The sequence below is a fragment of the Anomaloglossus baeobatrachus genome, chromosome 4 (genome assembly GCF_048569485.1).
Source record: "Anomaloglossus baeobatrachus isolate aAnoBae1 chromosome 4, aAnoBae1.hap1, whole genome shotgun sequence".
Lineage (NCBI taxonomy): Eukaryota > Metazoa > Chordata > Amphibia > Anura > Aromobatidae > Anomaloglossus > Anomaloglossus baeobatrachus.
The window spans coordinates 391,857,426-391,883,579 of record NC_134356.1 but is presented as its reverse complement, the minus strand read 5'-3'; the positions used below and the strand labels follow the sequence as shown (position 1 = coordinate 391,883,579).

Genomic DNA, 26,154 nt, shown 5'->3' with positions numbered 1-26,154 from the left:
CTGCATATAGTCCCCCACAATTTTGATACCCAGTCATGATAAAGTCAACAGCTGGGAGCTGGTATACTCAGCTTGGTGAGACTCATGCTTATTAGACCCCCCAAACCTAAAAATAGCAGCCTTCAGCCACCCAGGATTGTTGCATCCATTAGATCCAAAATACATACCAAAAAACACATTTTTATAGAAAAGACAGATAGTATTTAAGACTAAAAACAGTGAAAAATGAATATAAAATGAATATAAAATACTAATCTAAAGAATAAATATATTTTATCTTACATTTGTTCCATACATTTTGAAACTGATGCGTGGGGTGATGCTCACATAATGCCACACGGAGCAGGAGAATGCGTGGGTCAACCTTTGTTGTCACAAAATTATCAGCGTAGTCATGTGGGCATGCCAACAAAAAACAACTAAATCCAAGGCAGCCAGTAAAAACCAAATCAAATTTTCAGTGGAAAAAAATCAACAAAAAACAAAACCAACGATAACCGACGTCAAAGAAAACCAAGATACCACTGTACATAATTTAGCATGTAACACCAGACACTATAAATGTGAAAATCACTGATGTTCATTTTCAGTATTGTGATTGCATAAGCCTAGTGCTTGTGTCGAGGTGATCACCACCGGGGGTTGTTGCGGATTACTACAACAACTTCATATATTGAAAAATCTTATCCCAGCTGTGTAATCCTGTGGGTTCTGCAATCATTACTTTTTGACTCATATTTAACAAAGGGAGATTTCTTTGTCCCGATTGTCAGTAATTAGAGATGAGCAAACCTAAAGGTACCGTCACACTAAGCAACTTACCAGCAATCCCAACAACGATACAACCTGATAGGGATCGCTGGTAAGTTGCTAGGAGGTTGCTGGTGAGAGGTCACACAGTCAGACGCTCCAGCGATCCCACCAGCAACCTGACCTGGCAGGGATCGCTGGAGCATCGCTACACGGGTTGCTGGTGAGCTGTCACCAGCAACCAGTGACCAGCCCCCAGCCAGCAGCGACACACTGAAGCGATGCTGTGCTTGGTAACTAAGGTAAATATCGAGTAACCAACCCGATATTTACCTTGGTTACCAGCGCACGCAGCTACACGTGCAGAGAGCAGGGAGCAGCGCACACTGCTTAGCGCTGGCTCCCTGCTCTCCTAGCTACAGTACACATCGGGTTAATTACCCGATGTGTGCTGCAGCTACATGTGCACAGAGCAGGAGCCGCGCACACTGCTTAGCGCTGGCTCCCTGCTCTCCTAGCTACAGTACACATCGGGTTAATTACCCGATGTGTGCTGTAGCTACACGTGCAGAGAGCAGGGAGCAGTGCACACTGCTTAGCGCTGGCTCTCTGCTCTCCTAGTTACAGCACACATGGGGTTAATTACCCGATGTGTACTCTGCTACACGTGCAAGGAGCAGGATCCGGCACTGACAGTGAGAGTGGCGGAGGCTGGTAACGAAGGTAAATATCGGGTAACCAAGGACAGGGCTTCTTGGTTACCCGGTGTTTACTGTGGTTACCAGTGTCCGCAGAAGCCGGCTCCTGCTGCCTGCACATTTAAGTCCCCTTTACACACTGAGACTTTCTAGCGATCATGCTGCACAGCGGGAAACAAAGGACCAAAGAATGGTCCTGAACGATTTGTAGCGATCAGCAACTTCACAGCAGGGGCCAGGTCGCTGATGTGTTTCACACACTGCAATGTCGCTGGGGAGGTCGCTGTTACGTCACAATACCGGTGACGTTACAGCGATGTAGTTTGCGATGTTGCAGTGTGTAAAGCCACTTTTAGGCTCGGTCTTTGGGATCGGAAAATTACGTGAAAATCAGCCAGGTGAGTATCGCGCTGTGCTCATGTCTGAGTGATGCCCTACATTGTGCGCGCTTGCAGGTACTGTTTCTTCAGCTCAAATTAGACTAAAGGCAGCGTCACACGCAACGACGGATCTAACGATATATCGACGGGGTTACGGATTCCGTGATGCACATCCGGCATCGTTAGCGACGTCGTTGCATGTGAAAGCAAGGAATGACTGTTAATGATGGAAAATACTCACCTTATCGTCCATCGTTGACACGTCATTCCTTTTTAAAATATCATTGAATGCAGAGCGTTCCCAAGGCAGCACACATCGCTACGTGTGACATCTCTGGAACGACGACCTGCAGCTTACCTGTGGCCGCCGGCAATGAGGAAGGAAGGAGGTAGGCGGGATGTTATGTCCCGCTCATCTCCACCCTTGTGATGCCGCTGTGACGCCGCACGGACCGCCCCCTTAGAAAGGAGGTGGTTCGCCGTCAACAGCGACATCGCTAGGCAGGTAAGTCCCGTGTGACAGCTCCAAACGATTTTGTGCGCCACGGGCAACGATTTGCCCATGGTGTACAAACGACGGGAGCGGGTGCTTACATCAGCGATATCACTAGCGATATCGCTGCGAGTAACACCCCCCTTACATTTAGCGTACTAAGATGTGTAGTTCACGGAGAATTAAAAAAAAAAATCCGGAAATGTTTTGCTTTTTGCCCATAGCAAAATATAGGAGAGCAGGTTGAAGAAAATAAGGCTGGATACTAATAAGTGCACTAGGTTCTGTGTAAAATTCACACTGACGTAATAACAGTAACAGAAAAGTAACGCAAGATCCAAGCGACTTGCCTATATGCAGTGCACAGCACGCTTAACCAGCGCACACACTGATACTAAAAATGTAAGTCAGGCTACCTGCCTATATGTGATGCAGTATGGGGAGATAAGGTATGCACACCAGTGACTATGTAAGGGGAATACATGAAATAGCAGAAACTGCTGTGTGAATACTGACTTGAAAAATCCAATAGCTATATGTAAGAGTGAAAATGTGAAAAATGGAACCTGCATTACTGCCATGAACATATGAATCAAGAGAAATTTAGCTACTGAATTGATCAATGCAATAGAGCCCCAACACTACGCCAAAGTATTTCTCTACATTGGGGTCCCTAGCTTGTGTGTGTCCTCTCATGCAGTTAAAAAACTTACCGTGTATGGGAAGCTGAGACCCAGGCTATTTATGCGTATGATATGGATTGGCAATAGGTGTGGTTGGGGAGGGTTCACAAACGAAAAACTACTAACAAATAAGGAATAACGTTTGGAACACCATTCTAAGTCTGAACTGGGTGCAAAAACCTAAAAAAACATCACTATGGGGAGATAAGGTATGCACACCAGTGACTATGTAAGGGGAATACATGAAATAGCAGAAACTGCTGTGTGAATACTGACTTGAAAAATCCAATAGCTATATGTGGGGCTCTATTGCATTGATCAATTCAGTAGCTACATTTCTCTTGATTCATATGTTCATGGCAGTAATGCAGATTCCATTTTTCACATTTTCACTCTTGCATATAGCTATTGGATGTCGGTAACGGCGCCGGATGTGCGTCACTAACGACGTGACTCCGACGATATATCGTTACCGATATCGCAGCGTGTAAAGCACCCTTTAGTCTCTGGCAGCGCAGATTCAGCCCGCACATGCTCAGTGGCCTTTTTTCTGCACTTAGTCTCTGGCAGAGCAGATTCAGCCCGAGCATGCTCAGTGGCTTGTTTTCTGCACTTAGACTCAGGCTGAGCAGATTCAGCCTGCAGAAAGTCACGACGTTGAGAACGGCACCGAGCAGTGGCCGCAGAGGGAATCCCAGGCAAAGGAGAGACAGTGGGCACTCTGAGTCCGACCCACGAAGCAGGCCACCTCCAGCGCATAATATTTGGTATCACTGCAACCGGAACATTCCAATCTGTAAAACATTAACACTAGTTAAACCCTTTAGTGAATACTATAAAAAATGTGGGGGAAAAAAAAAGCTTTTTCATTACATCATCATAAAAAGTGGAATAATATGCGATCAAAAAGTTGCATGGAAGTAAAAATGGTATCCCTAAAAACATCATCTTGTCAGAAAAAAAGCCATCATACAGCTCCATCAGTGCAAGAATAAAAAAAAACTATGGCTCTCAGAATATAGCAATGCAAAAACAATTATTTTTTCTATAAAATAGTATTTATGGTGTAAAAGCAGCAAAAAATAAAAAAAAACAATACAAATTTAGTAGTGCTGTAATTGTACTGACATGAAGAATAAAGCTGTTTTTTCACTTTTATGAAACAGTGAACTGCGTTAAAAAAAACCCAAAACACAATTCCTAAATTGCTATTTCTTGAAAGCAAAATATAAAGTGATTAAAAAATATTGTGGCACAAAACTGTACCAATAAAAACCCTAACTCATCCCGCAAAAAAACAAGCTCTTACATCACTCTGTCGATACAAAAATTAAAAACTATAGCCTTCAATATTCAGTGATGCAAAAAAACCTTTATCTTGTAAAAAAAGCGTTTTTAAGTGTGACAGTAACTAAACCTAAAAAAAATCTATATACAGTAAATCTGGTATCTCTGTAATTGCACTGATCTGAAGAATAAGGGGTACTTCACACACACCGAGATCGCTACTGAGATCGCTGCTGAGTCACGGTTTTCGTGACGCAGCAGTGACCTCATTAGCGATCTCGCTGTGTGTGACACTGAGCAGCGATCTGGCCCCTGCTGTGAGATCGCTGCTCGTTACACACAGCCCTGGTTCGTTTTTTTATTGTTGCTCTCCCGCTGATAAGCACACATCGCTGTGTGTGACAGCGAGAGAGCAACAATCCTGAATGTGCAGGGAGCAGGAGCCGGCGTCTGACAGCCTGCGGTAAGCTGTAACCAAGGTAAACATCGGGTAACCAAGGTGGTTACCCGATATTTACCTTCGTTACCAGCCTCCACAGCTCTCACGCTGCCAGTGCCGGCTCCTGCTCCCTGCACACGCCAAGCTAAGGGGTGTGCGCTGGTAACTAAGGTAAACATCGGGTAGCCATACCCGATGTTTACCTTAGTTACCAGTGTCCGCAGCTTGCAGACACCGGCTCCGTGCAAGCGCAGCGTCGCTTGCACGTGTCAGGGCCGGGAGGACTGGTGGGCCCAGGAGGTGGATCCACTGGACCATGCACCCCACCGGAGGGCAGGGTACACGGCAGCCGGAGCACTGGCGTGGCAGGGACAGGTATAACCAGGTCACCAGGGTCACGGAGTTCTTTGGGACAATACAGGAAACAGGCACAGGTACCCGGTAGCAAAGACAAACAGTACTCCAGGTAACAGGACACAGCACAAGGGGACCTGAGCACCTAGCTCAAAAGACAAGCTTCAGGACACGTTGATCAGGCGCCGCCCACATGGAAAGGCCAGTCTTATATACCCAGCACAGCCTCATGTCATTTCCTGCTGCAGGTGTGCTGGGCCTATAAGACCAGGAGAGTGGGCGCGGCCTGGTCCTATACAGAACCATGTGGCTAAGACTCAGAGTCAGACTCATAAGACCAGGAGCAGGACACAGGAGAGCACGAGCGGGAGCGGCAGCCATGACCGGTGGACACGTGGACTGGATCAGTGGTTAAGGAGCAGTGCAATGACGGTGAGGCCGGATCAGTGGGTACGGAGCGGTGCCGGGATGGTGCGACCGGATCAGCGGGTAAGGAGCGGTGCTGAGGCATCGGGAGCGTGACAGCACGTCGCTGCTGGCTGGGGGCTGGTCACTGGTCGCTGGTGAGATCTGCCTGTTTGACAGCTCACCAGCGACCATGTAGCGACGCAGCAGCGATCCTGACCAGGTCAGATCGCTGGTGGGATCGCTGCTGCGTCGCTAAAGTGTGACGGTACCCTAAAGCTACCTTATCACTTATACCACAAGGTGAACATTGTAAAAAATAGTGATAAAGCCAATTCTTCAACTGCTGTTGATCGGTTTATTCTACCTCCGAAAGATCGCAGTACGGCGCGGCTCATATTTATCCTGCACTCTGCGCTGGGCGCTTATACCAGAGATTACATGTAAATCTATGAAAAACGTGATTCAGACAAAATTCCAAACGAAAAATTCACTATACTGAGGCAGAGCGAGTCACTTTGGAGTCTTGTCTGGCATGTGGTCCGGCAGTGTCCATTTTTTTAACCACCTTTTTTTACGTGCATGAAAAGTGCAGTCAATAACAGTTTTGTGCACTTTTGAAAAGGACACCGCTGAACAAATGCCGAACAGAGTCCAGAGTAACTCTGCTGCCTCATTACAGTGAAGGATCTGTCGAGAATTTCACCTGAATCATGTATTTCAGAGATTCATTCAACTCAACTCAACTCAACACAAAAACAAAATAACAAGTCCCCACTCAGGTTCGTCTTCTCTTAAATGAAATATTAGGGGTTTCCACATTACTGGAAGCACAAAATCTTTGTTCCCAAATCGAAATACCCCTTTTCTTCTGAGCCCCACAGTGTGCCTAAACTACAGTTTATATCCACATGTTTGGCATTGTTGTAGGGAAGAAGCCCACTTGATTTACGAGTCGTGTTGTCTCCAGAAGCACAAGCTGGGCACAAATATATGGGCACTACAATGTACTGAGCACACCAAAGGCTTAATTTGCAATTTTTAATTCTGCCACATTCACTGTGTTGGTCTCCCTGGGTGTTTTACAAAGATAAAATCAACACTGCACCCATAGATAAATGCTATGGTATCAGAAAATACAAAGTTTGGACCAGCAGCACACATTTTTTTTTTAGAAATGGAGATAAAGCAAAACCTAATTGAATGGTCTCTATCAGCTGTTGTATGAGATCCACTAGAGAGAACCGCAACCTCAGGTATGAGTGAGGTTTATGCCTAATCCAGAAACACAGATTAGATAATCAGAATTCTAATATGAAATAACTGAATTTAATGTTTCTCAAATGTGAAGATTAAAGGTGTGGGACTCAGCTATGCTCACACCCTGTTCTTCAGAATGCCCTGCAAGGTGTTACCTTATTTTTGTATCTAAGCATTGTACATGATCACTTGTCAAACTGCTTGATGACATCAAACATACCTGTACCTTGAATAATCTTACAGGGAGCGGCTATTGAAAGCATAAACCGTAGAATCATCAGTGGAAAAGTGGATGAACTGGTAAAATAATTCACATCTAGGTCAGCTGTCAGCAAACTTTATGAGTTAAAGTTAGGTCATGGGTAAAAATAAAAAAATGACTGGATTAAGCCCATTTATGGTCAGAAGCTATTATAAGGTGAGTAGTCAGGTAATAAATAACTTACAACATAATTTAATTAGAAGAGAACCCTTCATCAAAACAAGAATATTTTGAGTATTTTCCGGCTATCTGAGTCTTTCCTGCAAAAAGTGTTTTAAATACTCATTTGTCAAATATCTCAACTCTGTTGTGCAATTCATCAAACAGAAATCTGACGTAAAGCTTTGAAATGCTGGGCAATTTTTGTACAACTCACAGTTGCCCAAGATTGAGATATGAGCTTTATTAAAGTCAGATTGGCTAAAAAGACTGTCGAGACTACTATCTTACGGCCATTAAAGGGAACCTGTCCCCTCGCCTAATTAATGCTGCTGAGAATGAATGCGAGCAGCATGTATCAAAGCCTGGCTGCACCATTGCAGAAAATATATTTTTCTGTGAAAAGTCGGAGCTTGGGTTATTTACATGTCAATCACCTGCAGTGGCGCTGTGAAGAGCCAAGTAGAGTATACTTTCTCTGAAATGCTTCGGCTACATTTGTGCAGCTAGGATCTTATTCATGATGTCCACGGTTTGGGAGATCTTTTGAAGAATTTAATCTAAAAGGTACCCTCACAGCTGTTATCAGTAGGGGCTACACAGTTGTAATAATGACACTTTTAATAAGACTTTCCCAACCTGTGATGTAATAATATATAAGTTGGGGTCCCTCTCTATGGAGTGGGCTCAGCAGTTGAGCCACACTATACCAGGAAGATGCCAGCTGTTTCACATAGCTGACATCTTTCTGTAACAGCAAAGACTGGAGATGAACTACGATCGCGTATTTAGCTATTTAAATGCTGTTGTCAATCTCTGACAAAGGCATTTACATGCTGCAATTGGTTGTGCACACAATATCATGTTTAACAAAGGAGCCAAACAGCGCATGGCAAGACAGAAGGGACACTAGGGATAAACAGGAAGTACAACCCCTGACAATCCAGAGCTCCCTGATGTCACTAGACACGTTCTTTCACTCTGTGCGGCGATCACGTTCCTATCCCGACTTACCCGAAGCTCACCCCTGACTAGTGTGCAGGGCAGCAGAAACCTCCACACCAATACCAAGGTATAACAGGCTATCATTTGGAATTACCCAGGCTAAGCGGTGACTACTCATACCAGAGGTGAGTGTATAACATAGAACAGCTGAGATACGGCTTTCCATCCTGACCTAGGAGACAAAAGAACAACTTTAACACTTGCAGCACCAACACAAGGGAATTTTGCATGGTTAACAGGAAAGCAAAGCAGCTCCAACCAGGGCATCCGTGCGTGTAGCCATACACAGTGACCTTCTGACTGCTAGAATAGGAGAAGCCACTTTCTATGGAGGTAGCCACGTGAGCGTATCCCTGCTCCCAAGAGGTCTCTGGACCTTTAGGACTTGGTTTATCTGGGCATAAAGCATTAACATACTGCACAAGCCTAATCAATTGAACATCAGATTCTGGTACCCACATCCTCTCCCCTGAACCATAACTCTTCCAATGCACCAAGTACTGAAGTAACTGGCGTACAAAGCGGGAATCGATAATCTTGGCTACCTGAAACTCAAGACTCCGATCAAGAACAGAATGAGGAGGTAACAGTATTGGTTACTAAGAAGCAATATATCTTTTGAGGAGTGATCAGTGAAACACATTATGGGTTTTAAAAGTAGGTGGCAAGGCGAAATGCTACTGGGTTGATCACGTCGATCATCTTATAGGGTACGATGAATCTGGGTCCCTGTTTCCAGGAAGGAACTTTTAATGTTCTTATTTGAAAACTAGACCAAATCATCAATACTCAAGTCTGGACCAACCGAGCACGCCCTTCCGATCAGCCATACTTTATATTTAATAACCCCCCCTCCCCCCCCACACACACGGGTTATAGATGAGGAAAACGCTCTGCAGAATTGTGAATGAAAATCATACCACCCGAAGAACTGGGACTTGACTGTGAAGTTGGTTATTTAATGCGAACTCCCCTAACGGTAAATAAACTGCATTCTTCTGATTTTAAGAAACAAAACTCCTCAGACAAGTATCAAAATTTTGATTAACCCGTTCAGAATGCCCATTAGACTGTGAATGAAAAGAGGACAAAAACGAGAGATGTATCCCTAAACAAGTACAAAATGCTTTCCAATACTTTGATATAAATTGGGTCCCACAATCAGAAACAGTATCAGAGGGGAACCCATGAAGTTTCACAATCTCATTAATGAAAACTTGTACCAAAGTTTTAGCACTCAAAAGTGCTGGTAACGCAATAAAATTAGCTATTCTGCAAAATCTATCCACAATTACTAGAACCACTGTTTTACCTGTAGACACAGTGAGAACAGTGATAAAATCAACTAACAAGTGAGTCCACGGTCTACAATGAACGGCCAATGGTTGCAGAACCTCAGATGGATGAATATGAGGGGTTTTGGAACTCGCACGTGTTGCAAGAAGAGACATAACCCCGAACATCCTGGTGCAACCTTGATCACCAAAAACGGTGAGAGAGTAAATACGTGGTAGTTTTACTACCAGGATGACCTGCAAGATCTGAATCATTATGCTCACCTAATATTTTAAGTCAGAGATCAAAGGAACAGTTTTACCTCGAGAACAAGAGGCAGGGGCAATCCCCTGGGTCTCTGCGGACTTCTTCTCCAAGTCCAAACACATTTCAGAAATAACTACTCCTTTCTGCAAAAAGGGGACAGGCTCACCACCATTTAATGTTTTTAACCCCAGGACGATACGTCACAAAAAGGTTGAATCAGGTGAAAAAAAACAGAGACCACTTTGCCTGTCTAGGAGTAACTAGTTTAGCAGATTATAAATATTTTTTTTATGATCCGTGATGACCATGACTGAATGTACTGTCCTCTCCAAAAAATTAAGTCTTTCCTCAAGGCCAATTTTATAGTCAGACGTTCCCTATTACCGATATCATAGGTCCTTTCGGCGGGTGACAATATTTTAGAGAAAAAGATCTCAGATGCATCCATCTCCATAGTAAAAGGTTGGGTTACGTTGAGCTGTTTGAGGACCGGAGAAGAAGTGTGGGCCATGGCACACAGACCTGGTCTGCAACTGTAGTAATCACCGGTGTGTACAACCGCAGCTCCACCAGCTGCGGGACACAGACCCGGCGCCATTTTTCCACCGGCATGTACAACTGCAGGGTGTGGGACACAGACCCGTTCAGCAAACCGGCTTGTATAACTGCTGGCAGAGCCAGGCGGGACACAGATGACCCGATAGCCAGCATATTCTACTGCCAGGATTCTCTGGCAGGACACAGACCCGGCCAAAAGAAAAAGCAAAAAAGAAAAAGATGGAGGTCCCTGATGTGAAATCAAGAACCCCTAGCCGCCTTACTGTGGCAGCGCCACAGCACGTCTGTGTCTCCCATCCTGGGACAGGAAACCGAACTGATGCGGTAGAGAGGTGCTGTCCTTTTATTTTAGTGGGTTTCCTGTCCAAATTGAGGGGCGGACCTATCTCTCTGGTGGCGCTTTCGTGGCGACGGGAAAAAGGGAATAAGACAGACAATGGTAAAAGAAAGAAACAAGTCCAAAGATACTTTTCTTTTCACAGCTCACACCTCCACATTGATACCAAGGTATAGCAGGCTATCATTGGCAATTACACATGCTGAGAGGTAAGTGGATAAAACAGAACAGCAGAGATAGACCAGGATGGAAAGCCTTAGGAAACAAAAGAACATTATTATTATTATTTATTTATAGAGCACCATTGATTCCATGGTGCTGTACATGAGAAGGGGGTTATATACAGAATACATATACAAGTTACAATAGACAGACTAGTACAGAGGGAAGAGGGCCCTGCCCTTGCGGGCTTACATTCTATAGGATTTTGGGGAGGAGACAGTAGGTGGGGTGTAGGTGGGGCGGCAGCTCCGCACGGTGGTGGGGCGGCAGCTGTGGTGGTGGTGGTGAAGCAGTGAGGTCATAGAACATCTTCAACGCTTGCAACACCAGCACAAGGGAAATCTGTACGGTTAACAGCAAAGCATCTGCAACTAGAGCAGGCGTGCGTGTAGCAACGCACTGTGACCTTCTGACCCCTAGACTAGGAGAGGCCACTTTATCTTGTGGTAGTCCCGTGAGCTCTGCCTCCCATTGCCCCTCACGACGCCATCATGGGGAACCAATGGGTTACCATGGTAGCTGGGGGCCTGCTGATGGCCCTTATAACAACCATCTGAGTCATCCTGTGAAGCTCATCCGCAAGCGGGAACTGGTTAAAGGGAACCTGTCATCAGAAATTTTGCACTAAACCTAAAAGATTCCCCCTCTGCAGCTCCTGGGCTGCATTCTAGCAAGGTTCCTGTTTCTATTGTGCCCCCTTTCTGACCAAAATAAAGACTTTGTAAAGTGGTACCTTTTTGTATTCAGATCTTAATAATGGTAGACGGGGGTGAGCTCTCTGGTGTCCGTTAGTCTGCCTCCCTGTCGCTTTAGGCCATCCCCCATCGCGCAATTTCAAAGAGGTGACGTGAGGTAAGCTGGCCAGCGCTTGCGCAGAACGGTGGAGGCGGCGGTGGAAGCGGCAGTGAAAGCGCGACCACGAGATTATGGGCTGGTACTTGCTGATGTGCGCCGCCCATAATCTCGCGCATGCGCAACACGTCATCAGCGGTCACACTGTGCACATTGCACAGTCCCGCGAGAGTGGCACGGCGCAATGTACGGGACTGCAATGTGCAGTGTGACCGCTGGTGACGTGTTGCGCATGCGCGAGATTATGGGCGGCGCTGTGATTTTCATCAAGTACCCGTCCATAATCTCGTGCTCGCGCTTCCACCGCTGCCTCCACCGTTCTGCGCAAGCGCTGGCCAGCTTACCTCACGTCACCTCTTTGAAATTGTGCGATGGGGGACGGCCTAAAGCGACAGGGAGGCAGACTAACGGACACCAGAGAGCTCTCCCCCGTCTACCATTATCAAGATCTGAATACAAAAAGGTACCACTTTACAAAGTCTTTATTTTGGTCAGAAAGGGGGCACAATAGAAACAGGAACCTTGCTAGAATGCAGCCCAGGAGCTGCAGAGGGGGAATCTTTTAGGTTTAGTGCAAAATTTCTGATGACAGGTTCCCTTTAAAGTGGATCTGTCACCAGGTTAAAAATACTAACTGAATACATTGTTCAATAGATCCCAAACAGCTGATGAATGCTGCATTTATTTAAAAAATCCAAAGCAGAATTGCTGTATAATCTTCATATTTATGCATCATTCACACGTCCGTGTTTAAATATATACGTGAAAAAATGGTACTGGTGTTTTGCATCAGCGCAGGGCCGCCATCAGGGCTTTACTAGTGTGACTCCTGTATGGGGCCCGGTGAAAAGAGGGGGGCCCGGCTGACAGCCCGGGCCCCTCCCCTTTCATTCCTCTGCTCACTGGGCCCCATGGACAGGAGGCGGGGACGTTGCACTGGCAGACATGGCAGCACCCCTAGTCACACAGGGGCCCCAAGTGGGAGCGGACCCCTAGAGCCTGAAAACGTGTTAACCCCTTAGCGACCTATGACGTACTGGGTACATCATGACTCCCTGGTACTTAAGGACCCATAACGTACCCAGTACGTCATGGCGAGATCGTGGCCCTGGAGCCCCGGTGGATGCGGTCGTTGCAAATATCTTAGATTAGGGGAGGAGGGGCCCTCTGCCTGACCTCAGGAGGGGTGGTGTCTCCTCCCTAGACCTAAGGAGGCTATGATTGGCTGAGCGGCGTTCGTCAGCCAATCACAGCCACTGTAATGTTTCAGTCATTGAAAATGGCTGAAACATTGAAATCCAGCCATCATCAGTGCAGCTGTAGCACTGATCATTGGCTGGAGCGGGTGACCTCTGCTTCACCCGCCCGCAGCTCTGATTGGAGAGATCAGCCTTGTGACCGATCTGTCCAATCACTGTGGATCTGAGGCCGGAGACCGCTCCCCTCACCTTCACTCCGGAGTCTGTGCTGTTGAAGCTTGAGGAGAGCGATCGGTAAGTTATAGACACTGTCTCCTTTCAGCCGCCGCCCCTCAGCCGTTGGCTGCAGAAGTCAAGGCTCCCCATCCACCGCCACTGAACCCATCTGTTGCCTCCCCTCCATCTGCCACCGCTCTCCCCCCATCAGCCGCTGCCCCCCTCCCTCATCTGCTGCCCCCTCTCCCCTTCCTCCACCTGCTGTGAACCCCCACCTGCTGTGAGACCCCCACCTGCTGTGAGCCCCTCCACCTGCTGTGAGCCCCCCACCTGCTGTGAGACCCGCCACCTGCTGTGATACCCCCCACACCTGCTGTGAGACCCCCCACCTGCTGTGATCCCCCCACTATCTATCTATTCCTCTCTCTATCTCTCTATTCCTCTATCTATCTATGATTCTATCTCCAATCTGTAGCACCTACGGCGTAGGGGTTAAATGTTACTTGTCGCCGGGCCAGTGATGTCGGGTCAGGGATGTCACAGGTGGCCCTGCCCGGCTTTGTGGCCCCAAGGTGTACAATAGAAGGGGGTTTGGATGATGGTGGGGAATGATGAGGATGATAGTCTTGTGACGCCACCTGTGGTTCATGGCCAGGGATTAGCCGCCGCTGCTGTCGCTGGCCTTCGGGGCGGATGGTGTTGCAGCAAGGATGGTTCTGCTCCCCACAGGTGGAGCGAGGCCCCGGGGAGGATGATGAGAAGAGTAGTGGCCGTTGGCGCCAAAGCGTGGGGTGACGACAATCAAAAGGCTGAATCAGCTGCTGTGGTTCCAGCCGTGATGGGCCTCAGCCGATCCCGGATCAGTTGGAGGTTAGAACTGGGCCCTTCCTTGTTGCGCCTTTAAAGATGGATCCCCGTGGCCTGAAGCTGCTTGGGGACTCCGGTTTGTGTAGTGTTAGCTCCTGTCCCATGTGTAGGTGACACGGGGCCGCTGTGGGGCTTAACTCTAATCACGACTCTGGACACTATGTGGAACTGTGCTCCGGGTTCTCGTGGTGGTCAGAGGGACATGCAATCCCCCTGTCCTGCAGATTCTGGTGATACAACGTGAAGTCTGTTCCACCCTAAGGCTCTGCACCCTGAACCGCACCGGTCCCGCTCCTGTTCTCTCCTGCTGGAGAACACTCTAACTGTTGTGTAAACTCCTAACTCCCCCTGGTGGCTGCTCCTCTCCCGGTTCCCTGTCACTAGTAGGTGGCTGCCCCCCATGTTTGGTGACTACCTTAAGACCTGACCCTAGCCCGGTCCCCAATGGGGAGGGCAACCTGGTTGTGTGTATGAGTTTGTGTTGTGGAACTGGTACCGACCTCCTCTGGATCCAAGATGAGTACTGCACCTTAAGTGTGGTGACTGAAGCCACAGGGGCGCCACATATCCATCTATCTAGCCATCTATCTATGATTCTATCTATCTATCTATCTGCTGAAAGAGCCTTAAAGTGAATCTGTCAGTAGGTTTTTGCTCCCCCATCTGAGAGCAGCATAATGTAGAGACAGATACCCTGACTCCAGCGATGTGTCACTTATTGGGTTGTTTGCTTTCATTGTGATAAAATCAATGTTTTCTCTGTTGCAGATCTAGCAATTTTATATATATATATATATATATATATATAGCATGGATATGCTGGACTACCTGCAGCATGACAAGTAGCCCTGTAATGATGATCGCCTGCTGATTAACCAGTGATGTTATCAAAACTACACTAAGCAGCCCAATAAGTGACAATCGCTGGAATCAGGATCTCTTCCCCTATGTTATGCTGCGCTAAGATTAGGTGTTAAAAACCTAGTGACAGATTCCCTTTGAAGGGGTTGTTAGGTCTAAATCCACAAGTCTGCATTATCACAATTTGGTTTCAATTAGTTTAAAAACTGTATGTAACACATTCGCTTAAAGAAAAAAAAATAGATATACCAAAAATAAATATATACCAAAGAAGTTAGATTTAAAAAAAAAAAAAAAAAAAAAAAGTTAGAGTAGGACCCTGCCAAAAGAGTCTACCTTGTTGTGGTGGCAGGCTTAAAAAAATCTTTTGGCCAAAACAATTCTGATAGCTGTGTGTGTGATACGGTGTTCAATGTGAAGGGTTAATGTGTGATTGGTGAGGTTGTAGTACACAAGTGAAGTTTTTCCAAGAGTGGCAATGGGACTGTGGAAGATTCGCGGGGTGGAGGCGGAGGCGGTGCCTGGGCGGAGCCTCAAGGGGACCCTGAACTTTTGCCAGTATGGGGCCCTGAAATTCCTAGTGGCAGCCCTGCATCAGCGTGTCATCCGTGTGTTAACCGTGTGTCCTTCTTTACCATCAGTGTGTCATCAGTGTCTTTCACAGATGGATCAATAAATAAATTACAAAGTTTACAAAGTTTTTCCTCTACTTTGCAATGTTAAACACGAACAACACATATGTTTTTCATGGACCTATAGACTTGTACTGGACATTATCATCCGTGCTGCTGGAAAAAACGGACGTCCCCATGTGGTTCACATTGACACACAGTGTATGTGAAAACATGGACTTGTGGGCAGCTGTATGGATTATAATGGGTACGTGTGGTAACCGTGAAAAAAACGGATACCACACGTACTGGAAACATGGACATGTGAAGGAGGCCAGAGGCAAAATTTGATTAGCTGTATCTAAATTACACTATGTTTCCAAGGTTCGTTAGCTTGTTGCTGTCAGCCCTGGCACACATGCCTGCCAGATCCGCACTCATGCCTCTGGAATAGCACAGAAGCAACAAACCCTAACATCAGTGTGAGCAGAGCCTAAGACTAACAAGTCACAGCGAGGACACATTTTTTACATGTACCCGCCTGTATCTAGGAGTATATTTAACTGTATATAGAGTATTGTAAGCCTCAGAAGTGAGTCATTCTTCCTCCTATAACAGGATGGGCTATAACGTTTCCAACTAAGACCTCCTCATTCTTTACTTGGTTGGTGCAATACAAACCTTTCAGAAAAAGACGTCTTTTCATCAAAGATTTGATTGTATCCATAATCCTGTGCCAATCCTACAAGTGCAGTACAGTCAACACGATACTGGGAATATAGTCAATATTTTAAATAAATACAGCAGATTTGATCCGATCAAACATGAGTGAAAGAGGTTTTTGGCAGCAGCGCTCCATACCAGACTCCTGCCTGTGACTACAGAGGTGCGGTTTGGTTCAGTTGCTGGTTCACTGCAGTAGGTCATTGCAATTTATTAAGGATTAGATTTGCGAACATGTTTTCACAGGCATTATTCTCCAACATTAAATAACATCAGACTGGCTGAAAGAATGATTTACCGGAGCACATTTTGCTGCAGTTACTTTTCATTGTGAATATCTTCCTGGTGTGATGTTTCCATAGAAGCAGAGCTTAACCTTTTAAGTGCAGATTATAAAGGTACCTAATTCAATTAAAATCAGCCTTCCTACCAGCACTTAATGCAGATTTGTTATTACCGGATTTATACATATGTACAAGTCATGGACCTCACACGAATCCCATTTGCAACTTTCACAGGACGCCACTTATTTTCCTTCTTACCCACATCTCGGAAAGTTCTATATATAATCATAAAGTTTGATAATTAATGCAAGCATTTACTATGTCCATCATACTTAGCCTCACTAGAGGTTGTACGATACGACATTTTGAAGGTTACTGGAGTCAGTTATTTGGTGCTAGAATGTGATCTTAGTAACTTGGAATGGAGTTGTTTAGTAAACAGATCCATAAATGTGTTTAAATAGGATCTGTCATCAGGTCAAAAGTAACCGAACACGTGACAGATTTTGCTCTTATTTTATTTCCGCTGCTCCCCCTAGTATTCAACTTTTTTCTTTTTAAAATCAGCCATACGATTCCCAAGATATGGGCCTTTCCAGTTACCGCTAATTTTTATGGTCTTGACAAAAGGGCATGGCTCACATGGTAATATTGCAGAGCAGCCAAAAGAAATGGTAAATATTGAGAAATTAACATAAAATTAAAAGGCCCATACAAATACAAAAAAAATACAGAATAGTCAGGGATGCAGCGGGAAGAAAACAAGAGCAAGAACTGGCCACGTTTGACCTGGTGACAGGCCCTCTTTAATGCCTCCTTCAGACGTCCGTTTTTCAAATAAGTGTTATATCTGCGTTTTTCACAGAAAGAACATGCATCCATTAAAGCCTATAGTTGTATTTACATGTTTGTGTTTATAAATGGAGTGTGTGTCCTTAAAAAAAAAATTACAAAGACATGTCCGTTTTTGATCGGAGTGTCAAGGATCAAAACTACAGACCGTACATGGATGACATCAGTGTGCAGTCGACGTGCTGTCTGTGATTAACTTTACAAAGCATAGGAGAAGCTTTCCAATTTATTTACTCATCCATGAAAATTGATGATGAAACATTGATGGTAAAAACAGACAATGATACAAATGAAAATCGGATGCAAAAAACACTCATGACACTTGGACCTTTTTTTTATTTCTGCATATGTGAAAAAATCACGTACATCTGAATAAGACCTAATGGGGTTTTGTCACACTGTTTAGTGGCTGCTGCATATACGCACAATAGATCCTACTATTTGAATAGAAGTTCATCTACAGCACCTAGCGACAGCCAAAATACAGTGTGACGCAGTAGAGCTGTCCTGCTCTGTACACTGTTTACATCCATGCAACCCTCTGGCAATCTTATATTTATGTCCAATTCGAAGGATTGGTCATCCATAATAAGTTGGTGAAAAATCACTTTTAAAACACCACTCTAGCATTGTTATTTTTTATTCAGCGCTGGAATGGCTCTTTAAATGTAACCCTTCCGGCGGCTTCACCTTTTACCGATGCAGCTCCAATCTTTCGGCACCATCTTGTGACAGTAACTTTTGACTAGCCCGGAAGTGATAAGTTATGTATACATTTCTATGAGAGCCAGATAAAGGAAAGAACAAGGCTCTCGAAACACTGGAGCTGCCGGCAGATCACAAATCACAGGAGACCAAAAAGAGCAGCAGTGGTAGAAGACGAAGCCGCCAGCAGGTGAGTATCAGACAGAGATTCTGGGACTTAGATTTAAAGCACCACTCCAGCGGTGCATTAATGAAATTACTGGAGTGGTGCTTTAACTTTTCAAGTCTGATACAAAAACAATGTCTAAACACTTAATAGGGGTGAAGGAAGGCATGTAAAACATTGTTAGTTATAAATTTCGCCTGGCTGCTAACACATTCAGCTTCATAAATCCCCATTGTGCAACTTGGAGGCAGTAGGAGTCGATGGCAGACAGAATTAATCTTAATTACAGAAAGCATATAATTCCCTGTACAGATTGCTAATAGTGGAATAACCAGGATGCAGATTCAATTAAAATTATTTTTATTATTTTTATTTTCTAATTAACATTAAAGTCTCCCCGTAACCTCATGACACAATACAGTGTTAGACACAATTGTCACAAATGTCCATTGTTTATTCTTTATATAAAAAAAATCCCCAAAACAAAATCTGAGTTTAAAAATATCCATATATATTTACATATTAATAAAGTTGTATATACAAATCAAATTAAAGCATCTCCCTGTATATACGGAATGATCTAAACAAGTAGAATCCTTATGCAGCATTTTGAGAAATACTCTAAACAGTAGTCATTGTTACCTTAAATTAGCCCAATAAAGAGAATCATAGTCTGTCCAACATGGAGACGCTTGTTTGTCATACATATTTATATATTACCATTGAGTCTGGTGGCTAGGACCTAACATTAACACCTAGACGCTACATTTAAAGACATTAAATAAAAGTGCAAATTTGGATTTTCATGCACACCAAGTGCGCATGTAAGGCTGTTGAACCTAACTGAAGATATAACCATCTCAATAATAAATTAGGAAATGTTGGAATGCTGATATACAACAGAAAAAAATCCACTCTAACACTATAGAACTTCAGATCCAACATTGGGTACTGAATAATTTACTAATTTATTTGTATTTAAAGGAAATATAAACAATCTTTACCTGGAGCCATAAGTCAATCTGCAGATAAATATCATTATAAGTATGTGAGGCAGTCTAACTGCAAGTTCCTCTGCAAGAAGAAAATAAAGCTATCATATTTTTCGGACCATAAGTCGCGTCCTGGTTTTAGAGGAGGAAAATAGGAAAATAAAATTTTAAGCAAAAAATGTGGTCATGACACACTGTTACGGGGCGAGGATCTGCTGCTGACACTGTTATGGGGGTAATGTCCCCAAATTCTCTACTAAGGTACCCCGTCCTGGTAATGATCCTCCTGCCTTGTATGTGATCCCCATCCTTGTATATACAGTATGTCCACCATCCTGGTATGTGTCCACATCCAGGTATCATATATGCCCCCATCCTGATATGTGCCGCAATCCTGCTATATACCCCCATCCTGATAAATACCCCCATCCTGATATGTGCCCCAATTCTGCTATATACCCCCATCCGGGTATATGGCCCGCATCCTGTGGCACACAAAAAAAAATACATTTTTATACTCACCTTTCCTCGCTCCACGCAGCATTGCTCATCTTCCTGTCTGTGCCAGCAACAGCGCAGCTAACCTATGTGGAGCTGTGCGCACATCGATGATGTCATCGCTGTGCGCATCGGTCTACACACACATCAGCGGGCCGGCAGACAGGAGGTCAGCGCGATGCTGCAGGGAATGGTGATCGGTGAGTATACGTATGCGGATGATGATGCACGGGGGCAGTGAATATAGCCGCACATGATCACTCCAGGCTGTAGTTGCCAGGGATGATCACGCAGGACGGCTGTTAATTATGCGCACACTCACCGCCCATCATCCTGCCAACCTGTCAGCGCCGGCTTCAGGGCTGAGAGATGATGGGCGTCCGGATGCAGTGCATGTGAAAAGAGATAATGAGCGGGCCCACCTGGTCACGGTAGGCGCTACTACAGCTTGATCCTGACTCTCATGACTTGCTCCACCACCACCGCACCCCCCTTCACCGCAGCCGTCGGACTATAAGAAGTAACCCTCACTGTCCCTCAAAATTTTGGCGAAAAAAGTGCGTCTTATAGTCCAAAAAATATGGTATATATATTCCCCATGAAGTTATAGGGACATCATTGGGGGCTGTGAGCACTCTGTGGTCACTCCCACTGCTCCTTGAGTGACATTCTGCTCAATATGCTGCAGAGCTGGATGTCAAGTAGAAGGAGAAGTGATTACAGCACTGTTACAGTGTAGAGAGCGCTGATTGCTTACAGCCGCGGTAATGTCCCATAGATTGCAAGCCAGCGACTACGTGGAGAATACATTATCATTTTCTCCCTGCAGACGAATTTCCACTTAGACACTTGCATATGTTTAAAATAGTATTTACCTGCAGGTAACCACTATGACTGCTGGTAAATACCATTTTTCTACCATTTGCATTTAAGCTGTTGTGCTGAACTTTTAAAACACCATTTCCAACCTTTTACAAATATAAGGGGAGCAAATCCATTAAAAGATTTCTCGATCAGAAAGGCAAAAGTCTGACTGCTATTAAGATATTGTAGAAAACTATTCAGCACACAATTGTGTACCAATGTAAATGATAAAGTCTTGTTTAGAGGTGGATTTTTTTACTTTGAAAAGACTTTTCGTAGTTCTGCATTTGACTCCTGTAACTCATGTTCCAGAAAGATTCAGATGTGTTGTATAAGTGCTTCAGGTATTCTCTTTTTTGGATACTTATTTGGGTCAATGATACAAAGTGTACAGTGCATTTTTATGTACCTAAAACAAAAAACAGTTAAAGCCAGAATTTAGCAACATAATGATTGGTTAGAAACTGAACAATGTGAATTTCATATTAGTTTTTGCTTGGAATGTCTGTACAAAGTTGGTAACGACATAAACTCACCTTTGAGCTGAACGGTTTTAGTTCACCTTTAGACCTTATAACATGTTCATATACTAAACTTTGCTCATGTTGTATCTTATAATTAAATCCTTTCCTTCACATTCAGTGATGCATTCAAGGGAATCTGTCAGCAAGTTTTTGCTAAGTAATTTGAGAGCAACGTGATGTAGGGGCTGAGAGCATGTTTCCAGTAATGTGTCACTTATTGGCTGTTTTTTGTCATGGCAATAAAATCAGTGTTTTATCAGCAGGAGATTATCACCACAGGACTAGTTGTCTTGTGCCTCCTAATGAACTGCTCTGTGTAACCCCATCCTCAACACTGATTGGCAGCTTTTTTATGTACTCTGTATATTGACAGAAAGCTGTGGGTCAGTGGTGTGAGTGGGGTTACACAGAGGTCAGCATTCCAAGCACTGCTAGATCTGCAGTAGACAAAATTATAATTGTATCAAAATGACAGTAGGTGGACTAGCAAATGACACATCACTGAAATTAGGGTTTCAGAACTTACATCATTCTGCTCTCAGTTTACATATCTAAAACATGGTGACATATTTACTTTAATAATTTTCCTGGTTCTTATTCAAGGGAACCTGTCACCAGGTTTTTGCTCCCCCGATCTGAGGCAGAGATCCTGATTCCAGTGATGTGTCACTTACTGGAGCTGTTTGCTGTCATTTGATAAAATCACTCTTTGCTGCAGATCTAGCAGTTAGGGCTCTTTTCCACTCGCGATTTACTGGTGCGAGTGCGATCCGATAAAAAATTTGATTGCACTCGCACCAGTGTTAATCAATGAGGCAGTTTCCTCTGTCCTGATTTTTCTCCACACGAGTCGGGCTCTCGGTACAATCAGAGCATGCTGCGTTTTGCAGCGAGTTTCGGCTCATGCGTGTGTAAAATCACAGTGCACTCGCATGATATGCGACTGCAGTGCGGTGCACACAGAGACAGACAACGGAGGAGATTGGGAGAAAGTGCTCCCTCCATCTTCTCCGCTCCTGTGATGCGATTGCAAGATCACATCACAGTCGCATGAACCTCGGCTGACACCCGCAGAGGAGGGTCATTAGCATATTGCTTCCGATGGTCCCACATTGGAAGCGGTACACAAGTGGAAAAGAGCCCTTATACAGAGCTCATGCATTTTTTTGGACTATTGGGCAGAACACCCATAGTCCTCTAATGGTAATCTCCTGCTAACTAAACAGTGACTTTATAAAAACTACATAATGCAGCCCAGTAGGTGTCACATCGTTGGAATCAGGGTCTCTTTTTCTTCATCATGCTGATCTCAGATTAGGTGGCAAAAACCTGGTGACAGAGTCCCTTTAAGATTAGTAGGCATTGTGCAGACAGACATCACTGACTGCTTTGCGCTGCATTGTATTCTGATAGATAAAGGTCCCACTGATTCATTATATCCGGCATTGTGAACACCAGCAGTCTTAATGATCAGGACCACTGGAGCAAGATGCACTTAATTCATTCAGAGGTGCATGTCACTTAATGAATTAGCCACATCTTACAACTGACATGTGCTACTGTCTGATATGTTACTCCAATCAGGGAATGGGGTCCATTTCTGACAAAATTTTCACCCACCACTAAAGTGGCTACATTTTCTTGAGTTAGTTGGGTGGGTTTAGTCATGCCCCATCTATGCTCCGCTAATTTTGGGAGAAGCTGGACACGACTGGCATAAACAATATGCAACTGTGAATTGCTCAAAGATTTTGTGACATTTAAAGGAAAACTGTCAAAAACATGTTCATGAATTGAGGCCAAAGTTTTCTCTACATCTGAGTAAGATACAGGGCTTCATAAAAAAAATTAAAAAAACAAAAACAACTACATGAGCTGCACAGCAGGTCGGTGTGCCCTGTCTACACTCTGGGCTGACTCTACTGAGAGATGTGGGATTTTAGCTAAGAAACTCCCAGCTAAAATATATCCTGTAAATCTTGATCAGTATAAGACAGCTACAGAAGCGATTTGGTGGAGTCACCCTTCATTATATGTTAATAGCATTTTATTGCTATTTGTATGTTAACTATACTCTGAATGAGAAAATAAAAAACATAGAGGAATAGTGAAAGAAAACTATTACATTAATACACTAGGCAGAGAACTCAGTGTCCCTACAGCATGCCCCAATCTGATTGCCACATACTCAAGTGCCCACATAGAAAAGTAGAATGGAAAGGCACTCACCGAGTTTCTAGTGTCCAAAAATAATTTATTCCATCATTAGATAAAACAGTGTAAGCAATGGGGTGGGGGGGTGCACGAGGCACGTCGGACGACGGCCATTTCGCGTCTCTATACGATGCTTCTGCAGGTCCACGATTGCCTACACTGTTTTATCTAATGATGGAATAAAGGATTTTTGGACACTAAACTCGGTGAGTGCCTTTTGATTCTACTTTTCTATGTTCTACAAGTGTTTTTCTTGTGACAAGAGCACCACGTTTTTTCCTCTTGTGAGCCAGTACTTAATGGACAGATTCGGTGTATATGACTTCAGAATGCAGACCATTAACCGCTGAATGTGGATAGTGCCCAGTATTTCCTCCTCTGTTTTATCACTACTCAAGTGCCCACTCCTCTTCCATCTCAAGCTCCTCTTCCTGTAAGTCCAAGAATTGGAAAATAACCTCAAACGGAGTCAACTGCAAATAATACCTTATATCAGGGATAGTCTCCAGGTGACGTTTTTTCTTTGATGCTAACTGACAAAACAGACCTGGAGATCACCGTTCAATACCTAGAGCTTACATTTAGACGATACCTATCTTGCCTAAAATAAATGGTAATGCCGGAAGAGAGTCGCAGACACGTACCTGTTTATTTGTAGATATATGGCTAAAAAATATCCTCTTAATAACCTACAGTTGAAGGATGACATTTATTACACCTGGCTTCACATATTAATAGGACTATTTCTGTTTGTATCTGGAGATGAACTCTGCATTATGGATGTAACAGTCATTTTAGTGGTCTTGTTGTATGGATGTGATGGTATACACTAGCACGTCCATACAGCTCTGTCTATAAAGACATTAAAAAGTCCCCAAAAAGATTGCGTAAATGAGAAAAAGATCCATTACCTTCAGAGCAAAATCCAGTATAATCAATAGTGAAAACCCCACTGAGCCTAGCATAAAAATACGATGTTGGATTTTTGGCTGTAAATCACGTGTGACTTTGCCTTTATAAGCTTCAATGTCAATGTAGTCATGTGCAATTTAGCTGGGTTTTTACAAACAGGAATCCTGGTAAATTAATGTATGCATTTCTGATTTGAAGTTTCCTAAAGCTCCCTTATTAATAGCTGAATAAAAAAGAAAATTTAACATTGAAAAGAATCTTCATTGAACCTAGAAAAAAAAAAAAAAAATCACAAAAAAACAAGCATAATATTTCTTTGTTCCATTACTATGCCTTTCTATTCGCTTGGAATGTGAATTATTTATCACAATCCATATCCTTCAAAAAGTGACCTGTAAACATGCAGCATATGAAATGTGTGCATTTATTCGATAGGCCATAAAAACTCTGGATGTTTTCACCTGATTACACAAAATGAGAGATTCCTACGTCATACGTGTGTTCTTGGGCAAAGTATCCTACACATTATGGGCTAGAATGTCGTTTCCTCTCTAGTATATAATGAATGCAGTATTTGACTGTAGATATTAAAACGTTTATCAGTTTTACAGCAAAACAAACCTCCCTACTTTGCAGATTAACTAAGTACTGTACTTTGCAGATTAATTATGTAAATAAATGACTGCTACATTTTTAGTAAAAAAGAACAGTGTTGGAAAAGTCTAACAAGCTTGGTAAAATTCCTAATGTAAAGCATAGACAGCAGACTCCATGTCCTCCATCACATCAAGAGTGCAATGCCAGTACACCACATAAACAACAACAATCTTCAGAGAAGACCATTTTACCAAAAGCATACCAGCTGCGAACAAGCCGCAGGGGCTGCTCTACAAAGCCACACTTTCAACCCTGTTGTCATTAACATCCTGCCTGATGTTAAAAATAGACGTTTTACTCATAAAGATGTCCTAAAGATGTCAACACAAGGTTCTCTTGGAAGCGCCTTCTGGACAGATGTCTTCTATACACTTGTTGCTCAGAATCCTGCTTTAGAATGAAGCCACAATTCCTCATCGGCAGCCTGAAGAGAATTTCCTAATGAAAACAAATAGGTAAAAGCTTAATATATGACTGACATGACATGGTAAGAGAAATACACTGTAATGACCTAAACAAAGAAGTTTCCCTTTCCCTCAGTTGTATACTTCTATGATTTTCACTTACACTTCCGATAATAAATAGAAATGATCAGGCGCAGATAGAGAATGCGTGTATCTATGGGCTGACAGACAATTCAGGTGTTACATTCAGAATTGCATAACATATTACGGATCTTACATAGGTTTTATGCGAACCTCTATTCCTTTAGGGGTACTTTGCACGTTGCGACATCGCTACTGCGATCTTGTCGGGTTCAAATCGAAAGTGACGCACATCCGGCGCCGGTAACGACGTCGCAATGTGTAAAGCTTAGAAGCACTGATAAACGATCGCAAAAGCGTCGAAAATCGGTGATCTGTGTAGTGTCGGTCATTTCCATAATTTCGCTACAGCGACAGGTACGATGTTGTTGTCGTTCCTGCGGCAGCACACATCGCTGTGTATGAAGCCGCAGGAGCGAGGAACATCTCCTTACCTGCGTCCCGCCTGCAATGCGGAAGGAAGGAGGTGGGCGGATGTTTACATCCTGCTTATCTCCGCCCCTCCGCTTCTATTGGCTGCCTGCCGTCGCTGTAACGCCGCACGACCCGCCCCCTTAGGAAGGAGGCGGGTCGCCGGCCAAAGCGACGTCGCTGGGCAGGTAAGTGCGTGTGAAGCTGCTGTAGCGATAATGTTCGCTACGGCAGCTGTCACAAGATATTGCATCTGCGACGGGGGTGGGGACTATCGCGCTCGGCATCGCTACAATCGGCTAGCGATGTCGCAACGTGCAAAATACCCCTAAGGCACAGTACTCTCAGGAGGATCTTGCAGTATACC

General features: G+C 44.2%; 1 protein-coding gene across 1 annotated transcript in view; it reads right to left on the bottom strand.

The window, feature by feature from the left end:
* Window positions 1-18,329: 18,329 nt before the first annotated feature.
* BEND7 (BEN domain containing 7) overlaps window positions 18,330-26,154 on the bottom strand; it is a 119,226-nt gene continuing 111,401 nt past the window's right edge. Inside the window, exon 8 of the mRNA XM_075345258.1 lies at window positions 18,330-25,269. Within this exon, the coding sequence (XP_075201373.1) occupies window positions 25,211-25,269 (59 nt within the window). The 3' untranslated portion in view covers window positions 18,330-25,210. The remainder of the gene's footprint in view (window positions 25,270-26,154) is intronic.